Raw genomic sequence first — 12,454 nt, forward strand, 5'->3', positions numbered from 1 at the left:
CTAGCCGCACCCTCAGCCTGAAGTATCTAAACTTCAGGAAGGTCGGGCTTTCGCCTTGCTGCCTGAACTTTTAACGAAGGCAGGCTTCCGTGAATTCAGAGGCATTAAACAAGACGTGGTGAGACCCTGACTCAAACCAAACAAATATGCCAGACATGGTGGCAGGCATTTTTTTTCTTTTCCGTGACAGGAGTTCGCTTTGTGGATCCGTCTACCTCTACCGATGCCTCCCAAGTGCTGGGACATGGATCTATCTGCAGTCTTCTACATGCCAATATCCAGTTATGCCAACACCAATTGTTGAAGATGCTATCTTTTTTCCATTGTATAATTTTAGCTTCTTTGTCGAAAATCAGGTGTTCATAGGTTTGTAGGCTAATCTCAGGGTGTTCAATTCGATTCCATTGGTATACCTGTCTATTTTTGTGCCAATACCAAGCTGTTTTCAGGACTACAGCTCTATAATAGACCTTGAAGTCAGGGATGCCTCCAGACATTGCTTTGTTGATCAGGGTTGTTTTGGCTATCCTGGGTCTTTTGTTTTTCCACATAAAGTTCAGAATTGTTCTTTCAAGGTCTGTGAAGAATTGTGCTGTGATTTTGATGGGATTGCACTGAGACTGTAGATTGCTTTTGGCAGGGTTGCCATTTTTACTACATTGATCCTACCTATCCAAGAGCATGGGAGATCTTTCTATTTTCTGGTGTCTGCTTTAATTTCTTTAAAGATTCAAAGATCTTGTGATACAGGTCTTTCACTTGTTTAGTTAGTGACACCCCAAGGTATTTTATGTTGTTTGCAGAAATTGTAAAGGGTGATATTTCCCTGATTTCTTTCTCAGCCCTTTTATCATCTGTACATAGTAGGACTACTGATTTTCTTGAGTGGATCTTGTACCCTGCCACTTTGCTGCAGGTGTTTATCAGCTATAAGAGTTCCATGGTAGAGTTTTTTGGGTCACTTATGTAAACTATCATATCAACTGCAGACAGTGAAAGTTGACCTCTTTCCAATTTGTATCCCCTTGATCTCCTTTTGTTGTCTTTTTGCTCTAGCTAGAACTTCAAGTATAATATTGAAGAAGTATGGGGAGAGGGGACAGCCATGTCTTGTTCCTGATTTTAGAGGAATTGCCTTGAGTTTCTCTCCATTCAGTTTGATGTTGGCTGTTGGTTTTTGTTTATAGCTTTTATTATGTTTAAGTATGTTCCTGTTATCCCAGATCTCTCCAAGACCTTTATATCATGATTGGGTGTTGGATTATGTCAAAGGCTTTTTCAGCATCTAGTGAGATGATCATGTGATTTCTGTTTCTCAGCTTGTTTATATGGTGGATTACATTGATGGATTTTCATATGTTGAATCATCCCTGCATTCCTGGGATGAAACATATTGATCATGGTGGATGATTGTTTTGATGTGTTCTTGGATCTGATTTGCCAGTATTTTATTATTTTTGCATCAATGTTCATGAGTGATATTGGTCTGAAGCTCTCTTTCTTAGTTGTGTCTTTGTGTGGCTTGGGTATCAATGTTATTGAAGCCTTGTAAAAAGAGTTTGGCAAAAACCCTTGTACTTCTATTGCATGGAATACTTTGAGAAGAATTGCTATAAACTGTTCTTTGAATTTCCGATAAAATTCTGCACTGAGGCCATTTGGCCCTGGGTTCTTTTTGATTGGGAGACTTTTGATGACCACTTCTATTTCCTTAGGTGTCATAAACCTATTTAAATTGCTTATCTGTTCTTCATTTAATTTTAGCAAGTGATATCTATCCAGAAAATTGTTCATTTCCTTTAAATTTTCAGATTTTTGTGGAGTATAATTTTTTTAAATATGACCTGATGATTCTCTGGATTTCCTCACTGTCCATTGTTATGTCTCCCTTTTCATTTATTTATTTATTTATTTATTTATTTATTTATTTATTTATTTTGGTTTTTCGAGACAGGGTTTATCTGTAGCTTTGGAGGCTGTCCTGGAACTCACTTTGTAGACCAGGCTGGCCTCAAACTCACAAAGATCCACCTGCCTCTGCCTCCCGAGTACTGGGATTAAAGGCGTGTGCCACCAACGCCCGGCTCCCTTTTCATTTCTGATTTTGTTAATTTGCATGTTCATACTCTCCCATTTGGTAAGTTTGAATAAAGGTTTGTCTATCTTGTTGATTTTCTCAAAGAACCAACTCTTTGTTACATTGATTCTTTGTATTGTTTTCCTAGTTTCTACTTCATTGATTTCAGCCCTCAATTTAATTATTTCCTGGCATCTGCTCCTCTGGGGTGAGTTTGCTTCCTTTTGTTCTAGAGCTTTCAGTTGTGTTGTTAATTCTGTAGTGTGACTATTCTCCAGATTCTTCATGTGTGCACTTAGTGCTATGAACTTTCCTCTTAGCACTGCTTTCAAAGTGTCCCATAAGTTTGGGTGTGTTGTGTCTTCATTCCCATTGAATTCTAGGAAGACTTTAATTTCGTTTTTTATTTCTTCTATGACCCAGGAATGGTGCAATTGTGCATTACTCAATTTCCATGAGTTTTCAGGGCTTCTGCGATTTGTGTTGTTGTTGAATTCTAACTTTAAAGCATAGTGGTGTAATAAGATACATGGAGTTATTCCAACTTTTTTGTACCTGTTGAGGTTTGCTATGTTGTCAAGTATGTGGTTGATTTTTGAGAAGGTTCGTGTGTCACTAAGAAGGTATATTCTTTTGTATTTGGATGGAATGTTCTATAGATGTCTGTTAAACCCAATTGGGTCATGACTTCTGTTACTTCCTTTGTTTCCTTGTTAAGTTTCTGTCTGGTAGTACTGTCTAGTGGTGAGAGTGGGGTGTTGAAGTCTTCCACTATAAGTGTGTGAGGTTTTATATGTGATTTGAGTTTTTGTAATGTTTCTTTTACGAATGTGGATGCCTTTGTATTTGGGGCATAGATGTTCAGAATTGCCACTTTATCTTGGTGGATTTCTCCTGGGATGAGTATGAAGTGACCTCCTTCATCTCTTTTAACTGATTTTAGTTCAAAGTCTAATTTGTTAGATATTAAGGTTGCTACCCCTGCTTGTTTCCTGGGTCCATTTGATGGGAAAATCTTTTCCCAAACCTTAACTCTGAAGTTACATCTGTCTTTGAAGCTGAGGTGTGTTTCTTGTATGCAGCAGAAGGATGGGTTCTGTCCTCAAATCCATTCTTTTAGCCTGTGTCTTTTTATGGGCGAGTTAAGACCATTAGTATTGAGGGATATTAATGACCATTTGATATCTCATTCTTATTTGTTTTGGAATGGTTGTTGTTGTTGGAATTGTATTTGGATTTCTATCACTTTTTCTTTTGCCTGTTGGTAAAGTGGGATTATCTATTGCCTATGTTTTTCTGGTTGTAGTTAACTTCCTTGGGTTGGAGTTTTCCTTCCAGAATTTTCTGTAGGGCTGGGTTAGTGGATATGTATTGTTTAAATCTGGTTTTGTCATGAAATGTCTTGTTTTCTCTATAGTGATTGAAAGCTTTGCTGGGTATAGTAGTCTGGGCCGGCATCTGTGTCTCTTAATGTTGGTAGAATATCTATCCAGGACCTTCTGGCTTTCAGAGTTTCCATGGAGAAGTCAGGTGTGATTCTGATAAGTTTGCCTTTATATGTTACTTGGCCTTTTCCCCTAGCTGCTCTTAATATTCTTTCTTTATTCTATATGTTTGGGGTCTTGATTATTATGTGTTGAGGGGATTTTTTTTCTGGGATACACTCTATTTGGTGTTCTGTAAGCTTCTTGCACCTTCATTGGCATGCCTTTCTTTAGGTTGGGAAAGTTTTATTCTATGATTTTGTTGAATATGTTTTCTGCCTCTTTGAGGTGGGTTTCTTCATCTTCTTCTATACCTATTATTTTTAAGTTTGGTCTTTTCACGGTGTCCCATATTTCCTGGATATTTTGTGTTAGGGATTTGTTGAACTTAAATTTGTCTTTGGTCGATGAATCTAGTTCTCCTAGTATATCTTCAACACCTGAGATTCTCTCTTCCATCTCTTGTATTCTGTTGGTTATGCTTGCATCTGTAGTACCTGACCATTTGCCCAGCTTTTCTATTTTCAGCATTCCTTCAGACTGTGGTTTTTTTTTATTGCTTCTATTTCAGATTTCATCCCTTGCACTGTTTGAATTGTTTCTTGCAGTTTTTGCTTTGTCTGTTCATCCATTTCCTGCATTTTTGGGATTTGGTTTTTCTTCCATCTCTTTAAGGGATTTTCTCTTTGAGAGCCTCTATTTCATGAAGTTGTTTTTAATGTCATTCTCTTCTACTTCATTTGTGTTGGGATGTTCAGGTCTTACTGGTTTAGGGTCTCTGGACTCCAGCGGAGTCGTATTGGTTTTGTTGTTGCTCAATGGGCTTTTATATTGTCTCCTTCCCATACATTCTTCCAGTGGGTCCCAGAAGGTGCCTTTTCTTTTCCTGGTGGGTGTGGGACCAGGGTTCCCTTCTGGTGGGTTCAGGCAAGTCCAATGCTCTGGTACCTCTCCACTTCCTTGTCTTATGGGTGGAGAAATGGACTAGGATGCTGGGGTGCTTGGGATCCTAGTCCCATGGGTGGACCAGGAGACTAGGATGCTGGGGTGAGTTGGCTCCTGTCACCAGGATGGAAGCTGCAATGGTAGAACCCAAGCACAGGCAGGTGGCCCAGAAATGGGCCCTGATTTACCTAGTCCCATGGGTAGAGCAGGAGACTAGGATGCTGGGGTGCTTTGCCTCCCACCACCAGGATCACATTTAAAGTTTTTATTAAGCAAAATTTTTTGGCTGACATATAACACTTGGATGAAACTTGACAGGGAAATTCTTTTAATAAACTCAACATAAGACTCAATTTATTAGTTAAAATCCAAATGAAGTAAGTTGAAAGGACAAGCAATTATTTGGGAGAAATAAAATATTTGGGGGTATATTTTAATCATATTAATAACTTAAGTAATCAAAAGTCACTGGGCTGTTATTTTTTTCAGTCTTTACATTTTGAGAGAGGCAGAGCCTAAATTCTCATCTCCAAGATGAGGCCATTGTTCAAGAAAATGAATTTGAACCATAGTAGAGAAGCTACTATGTTCTCTGAGCAAGACGTGCATTTTAGACTTCTTATAGAATCACAGTTGAGATGATGACAAACTAAGCATTGACTTATGGTTTAAATAACTTTTATAAAAAGAAATTCTAATTACAATATGTAATAAAAGAAATGTAGGTCAACTTGGAAGTTGTAAGTAAGAGACAACTTACATATTGGTCAAATTTTAGAATGAATAAAATGTATTAACAAAATAACCTATAAACAAATTTTTTTTTGGTTTTTCAAAACAGGGATTCTCTGTATTGTTTTGGAGGGTGTGCTGGAACTCCCTCTGTAGACCTCAAACTTTCGGAGATCTGCTTGCCTCTGCATCCCAAATACTGGGATTAAAGGCGTTCAGATTATAGGAACAGTTAAATGCTTTTCCACAATGCCTACGTGTATAAAGCTTCTCGACACTCTGAATCCTTCCATGAACTTTCAGAGGATTGAGAAGGTAAATGTCTTGCCACGATGCCTACAAAGATAATGCTTCTCGGCACTGTGGATATTCGCGTGCCTGTTCAGACTACTGGAGCAGTTAAATGATTTTCCACAACGCCAACAAGCATAAGGCTTCTCTCCAGTATGAATCCTTTCATGTCTGTTCAGAAGACTGGAGCAAATAAAGGTTTTTGACAGTTCTTACAAGCATAAGGCTTCTCTTTTGTAGAAGGCCAGACTTGCAGGTGGAGCTGTTAGGTGGGGCAGCAGCAAAGCTCTCGAGGTCGCTGCAGAGACTGGGCTTGGTCCACTCATCATTCCCGTCAGCACCGTGTCTAGGTCTAGTAGGAACTGTCCGCATTTGAGAAGAGGTCCTCCACTCAACTGGGGATTTGGTTCTCCAGGGTCTCAAATATCTGGTCCAATGTCTTCTGAAAGCCTCCCTGGTTTTCTTGTGGGTTGTCTGTCTCCCAGAGGCTGCTCTGAGGGCCCCTTTGCCCCTGTGCTGAGCTGACCATGGGGAGCTCAGAAGCCGAGCTTTGCAGGGAACCGCCTTCCAGTTCAGGAGTGGGGTGCTCCCCGTCAGCTGCCCTGGTTGTACGACACAGGATCTCTGGGGAGACCAGGCGGTCAGTCGGTGTCCGTTCTACATTCCGGGGTGTGATCCCATGCCGCACACCATCCCGACTCATCTCCTCCGGGATCAGCCGGACTGTGTGGGCAATAAGGACTGAGTGGCAGAGGTTGGGCTCCACTGGCAGGTGGCCGAGCTGGAGCTTGTCCAGGGACTTGTCCAGGAGTGACTGCAGCTACAGGCTATAGGAGGGACAGTGCCCAAACCTCTTCTCCTTCTTCCTGGGGACCGTATTTCCTCTTCAGCCCTCTAGCAAGCATCATGTCCTGCACAGCAAGGAAGGCCCACCATCCCGTGAGGCTGGTAATTCTGAGCAACTGCAGTCAGGAGAAACAGAAGAAAAATGGTTGTACATATCCCTTAATCAAAGATAAAGAAAGAGAGGGAGGAAATGAGGGAGAGATGGATTGAAGGAGGGAGGAGGCACAAGGATCCATAAGAACCAGGAAAAGGATGAGTGTTCCTTGACTCCTGGAACTATGGTTTGTGTGTTCCCGGCAATGGTGACACTACATCATTGCGTCCTTGATGTTACCATGGTGATATGCAGTATGCCCTGGGGTCGTGCACAGACATCATTGTTCCCAAAGCACTGGAATTGTATATCATGACCCCAATGATACATGGAACTTACACTCTCTTACTATTTCCCAAGTGACTCTGGAAAATATATGGCAAAGATCCAATGGGAGACACGGACTCTGACCATGAGGAGAACTAGGTGAGAGTGTTGGGGGACAGATATTTTGACATTACTTCTAATGATATCAGGATTTCACTTCTAGGCTGAGAACCATCTGGCTGCAGTGAACTTCTTCAGCCAGAGACTTACCTCTGAGGACATTGCTCATTAACAGAGCCTTAGTTTTCATCACAGTTTTAGCAGTTAGGAAAAAGCTTTGATAAAACACAGAAGATTGTGAAGGCAAGCCCTCTTGAGGACAAACCCTGAGTATAGATGTGAGATCACAGACAATTCTTTTTATTTGCAAGGTGAGGTGACCATGTTTCTGATGTGTCAGTAAGACCTTTCTTGAATAATGTACAAATTAAGAAATGTGATACTTAGAAAAGCCTGGACAAAGCCCGTAGCTCAATCTTCAGCAAGGCATAAGAAACATAGTCTATAATGTGTTTTAATTTATGACATCTTGTTTACCTTGTATACCACATAAAACCTCTGCAAGATGACCAGTTTCTTGGTAAACCATTTATTCTTAAATCCATCATTACCGTACTTGTCCCTAATAGCAAAGCAAAATTTTTCCATTACCCAGATATACAATTTTCAGTACCAATATTTTTCTATGCAAATGTCCAGCAATACATTTCCCTACAAAAAAATCTTGCAGTATAATCGATGGTTAGATTATTTATATGTATAAGTTATACCCTAACATTACATATGTAATTACTTATTTTTTAAACTAGTCATTTATTCTATGAAATCTTTAGTGAGTTAATAAGCAGTTAATTCTTTTTGTATTTTATATTCATATATTAGAAAGCACCACCTAAATCTAATGTTGCCACATATTAGCCCAGTCATCTTCCCATTCTTCTTATTTTCAAATAGTTGTATTTGGCTAGTTTGCATTTTATTCTCCTTTAAGTTAAAGTTTAATTGTTTTATTATTGGAAAAGGCTATAACAATTTAGGTATTCTCAACTTACTCTGTTTAAAGTGTATCTTCTCTTCTAAAACAATTTGCATAGTTGAAGATCATACAATTAGTAGTAAGAAATTAATTAATTATTAAGGGAATAACAATACTTAATGAATGAATTATTTCTTCCAATGAGAATATAATAATATTTTTGCTCCAACTCTACCTGTTGTTTGTTTGAGTTTTTAAAGCATCTGAGGATTCGAAAGTCTAATTTCATATCCAGTATTGAGGAGGCCAGGTAATGGAGAAAGCAAAAGTATTAGTTGTTGATTATGTCAGTTCACATAGCTTGTAAGCTTTCAAACTCTAAGTCATATGTGTAGATTTTTAGACAATATTAATTAATAGGTACAAATTAATTCATTAATTCATTAATAGGCACAAAAGAAGAAATCTACCTTCATGATTGCTGAGCAACAGTGGTCACTCTCAGTATTTAGAGACTGCAAGTTCAGCAAGCTTAGTTATCCTCTGTGTAGCTGTGTCTCCATCTGTAAGTTTGGAATAACATTGGGGTTATTAAGTGTTATAACAGTAGAATATGCATCATATAATTTACTATAGTCAGTCTTTAATATTTCCCAAGCCACAAATCTTCATACTTTTTTTTACTTCTGGGCTCACTGTTTCATAGTTCTGAACTAATGTGAAGACAAACACAATAGGGTTCCTTGTGGGAGACTATGGGTAGAAATCAGATATAGTCTGGACTGAGCAATGGACATGCGAGATATGAAGAACTTCAAGCTGTGTCTCCACAGATCAGTCCATGCTCATTCTTTTCTACAGCCTGATGCACTGTCAGATTTACATTATTTCAAGTAACATTTTGATTATCTACTTTTCCTAATTTATACTGCATATAATAATACTAACCCAAGTTGTAAGCAGTGTAACAAATATGCAGTGAAAATGCCAATATGCTTTCACCTTAGGCTTCATACATTTCTCTGATTACTCTAATAAGACGTGAATGGCAGCTGTTCTATTTTACAGAGGAAAAATCAGATTAACCATTGGTGTGAAAGGCTGAAAACCTGCTTTGATGCTCTTGACTCAGCGCTAAAAGCTGGGCAAATTTATCCATATGTACATTCCTGTTTTATAAGTAGCCAAACTCTAGTTTTATATTAAGAAGTAATTTGTACCCAATATTTTTTTCAAAAATATTCAGTATCACCATGAGATAATTAGATAGAGAGAGAGAGAGAGAGAATGAATAAGGTAAAAGCTTCAGAAAAGTCATTAAGAGTTGGGCTGTCAGGCCATAGCACACACATGGCAGTTCAGAATTATCAGTGACTCCAGCTCTATGAAATCCAACACCTTTATTAACAATGGGGAATGCACATTCTCATATCTATATAAATAAGAATAAAAAACTTTTAAGATATTAAGCATTTAATTTATCTCATTAAAGAATCACTTGTATAGCCAGGCGTTGGTGGTGCAAGCCTTTATTTAAGCACAGCACTCAGGAAGCAGTGGCAGTCGGAACTCTGTGACTTTGAGCCCAGCCTGGTCTACACAGCGAGTTCCATGACAGGCTCCAAAATACAACAGAGAAACCCTGTCTCGAAATACCAAAAAAAGAATCACTTGTATGCTGTAATTATGTTTTATTATTTATTCTCTTAAATATTAAGATTTGTATAAAGGTTGCTACATTAAAAGTGACTTTCTCTAGGAGCCTTCATTATAAGCACACAAATCAGTACACATGAAATAGATCATTCTGGAAGGATTTTTTACTTAGGCCACTTTTCTTTGTCTCAAGTACTTATTAAGATATATTGCATCTTGCAAACTCAACTTTGTGGCTTTTTTCTCTCATTTATACAGCCATCTGTAGTTACTATGAAATATTTGTCAGAAAAAAATCACAAAATATTTGAAGCACCAATGGCTCTCTTGTCTGTACTAAGATTTTTTTCTGTTTTTGTTGACATAAGGGTCTCACCATGAAACCCAGATTGGCTCAAAAGTTCTCATATATTTGTCTCTTCCTTTTGACGTAGGTGGGATTACAGACATTCCAACAGTAAATTTTCATAATGCTGCAGTGAAAATAGTAATAAGTCCCACTTCCTTAATCACCCTTTCTCCAACCACAGTGTTTACAAAATGGGTTTTGGAAAACTCATCTCTGTATTTGGCATGAGTTTGTAACCAGGTGTTACCTGCATGAGCCAAACTATATGAAGATTGAGGGCACAAGGATAAATGCTAATGTATAATGATAATAAATTTAATCTGAAAATAGAATGTGGTATATGAAATTTAGTGAACCATGTACTGGTTAGGTAGTGTATATCAGAGGAATCAAAGTCAATATTACCCATTTTTTAATTTTGTATATTTCTGTGGTGTTGATACTGAAAGCACAGGCTAGATTGTTCAACAAATTCAGTTTCTGAAGTTGTATCTCGGAAAGAAAGGAAGAAAGAAATGAAGGGAGGAATAAAGGAAGCAGGAAAGAAAGAATGGAAAGAAGGAATGAGTCAAGGAAAAAAGGAAGGAAGGAAGGATTCTGCCTGATTCATAGTCAGATTATCATTGGGATCCAAGGCTATTAACTAATCCTGACAAGAGCTATGTAAATTCTAAAACATCAACATTTTCTCCTGAAATTGAAAACTACTCTCCAGTAGTTGTATTTAGACACCTCAGACCACCAAGTATTAAGTGTCACATGAGGTGTATTTACAAAGTGTTTCCTATTCAATTCAATCCTTGTAAGTTTGTTCTAAAGTGGCCTTTAGGAGAAATACATCCATTTAAATAAAATCATACTTCTGAATACTAGAATATGTGAATGACAGTGTCTTCAAATGCTGCTGAGAACCACCAGTCATGTATTTCCTGATTCAGTAGGATATACTTCTTCCTTCCAGACCCACCTCTGGCAACTTGACTTTGTTACTTCACAGTGGAAGGTGTCTGAGAATATTGTTTGATACCAGCTTGACATAGGAGGTGCTGGGTTAAAGGAAGGTAAGTGTGTTACTTATTCTTCTCACTGTTGTCACAAAACCCATGGTCAAAGCAGCTGAAAGAGAAGAGAGATTCATTTGAATCACAATACACAGATAGTTCATAAAGAAAACGGTGAGTGGTCATTGATGCAGAAGCTGATCACTCACAAAAATTCTAAACATCAGTGCTGGGAGACAATTGGACCCTAAATGGAATGGTTATCTCAAACCTCTGAGATTCAGAAAACATTTTAGAAAGTTGTCAGGGAATCTGTAAGAGCTGATACTGTGGAGAATGGCAGCAGCAACAACAAACAGTTTTGGAAATGACAGAGCAAATGTGACCCACACAAGACCTGCACAGGAATGGGCTTGTCAACATTCATCATGGATGATATGGGTTTCCCAGGTCTACTTCCATCTGAGGGACAATAGTTTCTTAATGATTGCTCAGGAATGGGTGGCATTTTCTTTAGTGGTGTAGCCCCTGACAAATTGCCCTTTTCTCAGAAAATGACATCCTGAATACACTTAGGCAAGAAACTCCAACTTGACTTAGCAAGTTATACATTACAGAAGACATGACAGCAGAAAGGGATGGTGGTTTCAGCAAGAGAGGGAGAAGTATGAGAAAGGGCAGTAGGAATAATATCTAAATTTTATTATATAATGTCAGAAAATGTCACACAAAAAGAATAAAGGTGTGGTAATATATTATGTGTGATTTAGTAACGCTTGCTTGAGGATTCCAAAAGCAAAGGAACCCACAAACCATAGAAATCAGGCATAGACCTTTCATCCCAAGACTGTAAGTTCAAGGTTACCCAGATATACAAAAGATTGATCCAGTCCTAAAGAGAAACATCTAACACAAAAACACTCTCAGCACCTGGAAGCACACGCCTTTAAACCCAGCACTAAAGGGGTATAAAAGATAAGAGCAGGATCTTTAGTAGAGTACCAGGCATTCATTCTCCAGCCACACTGAGGATAGGAAGACATTGACGTCTCAGGATTTTCTAGCCACACTGAGGAGAGGTCATAGTCTGATGCTTGGTGGAGCCAGTATAGTCTTTCATTCTGAGGTAGGGTAAAAGACAGTGTCAACTGCTTTGCTTTTGTAATCTTCAGCTTGAAAACCCCAGTATCAGTCTCTGGGTCTTTTGTTTATCATGCTACAGAAAGGGGAAAAGGAAACGAGGAATCAAGGGAGGGAGGAAGGGAGCAATGGAGGAAGGAAAGAAGGGAGGAAGGAAAAATAGTGGGCAAAGGCAAGAAGACCAAAGCATCATGAATTCTGTTCTGTGTATAAAGGGCATGGACCAGATGTTAATGGAACCAGAGGAACTATTCTGGACATCACGTGCGGAGAAGATGGATCCTGGGAGCTGCTGGAACCAGAAGGACCAGCAGTGAAGAGGAGATGGATATAGACAACTAATGGACTAGGAGGACCAGTGATGTAGACAGTATTGATCCAAGAAGCCAGTGGAATCTGGAGGACCAGGTAGGGCCTTTGTGTCAGGGAGGCAGATGCATAGAACTGTTCAGTTAAGAAGTAATGCAGACAATCTTCCTCCAGTGACCCAGATCTTCAAAATGTCCACCCATCTCTGGATGAGATTTGTCACACTA

General features: G+C 38.8%; 2 protein-coding genes across 12 annotated transcripts in view; one reads left to right on the forward strand and one right to left on the reverse strand.

Annotated features, from left to right (window-relative positions):
* The first annotated feature begins 11 nt into the window (after positions 1 to 11).
* Positions 12 to 12,454, forward strand: part of LOC121136717 (STAM-binding protein-like) — a 40,489-nt gene continuing 28,046 nt past the window's right edge. For 8 of the 11 annotated variants that reach the window (XM_040737635.1, XM_040737625.1, XM_040737636.1 and 5 more), the window contains exons 1-5: positions 12 to 118; positions 5,348 to 5,553; positions 6,830 to 6,895; positions 10,739 to 10,838; positions 12,134 to 12,326. The gene's annotated coding sequence lies outside the window, so the exon portion shown is untranslated. Of the gene's footprint in view, positions 119 to 5,347; positions 5,554 to 6,829; positions 6,896 to 8,222; positions 8,338 to 10,738; positions 10,839 to 12,133; positions 12,327 to 12,454 lie in introns of all 11 variants that reach the window. The other 3 variants (XM_040737626.1, XM_040737627.1, XM_040737628.1) reach the window with 3 other exon arrangements.
* On the reverse strand, positions 5,695 to 6,434 carry LOC101830360 (cell division cycle-associated protein 4). The gene is given in 4 exon segments (XM_013121449.2): positions 5,695 to 5,846; positions 5,849 to 5,884; positions 5,887 to 6,380; positions 6,382 to 6,434. Coding segments are annotated over 4 exon segments (735 nt in total).

Source organism: Mesocricetus auratus, unplaced genomic scaffold (assembly GCF_017639785.1).
Source record: "Mesocricetus auratus isolate SY011 unplaced genomic scaffold, BCM_Maur_2.0 Super-Scaffold_100676, whole genome shotgun sequence".
NCBI lineage: Eukaryota > Metazoa > Chordata > Mammalia > Rodentia > Cricetidae > Mesocricetus > Mesocricetus auratus.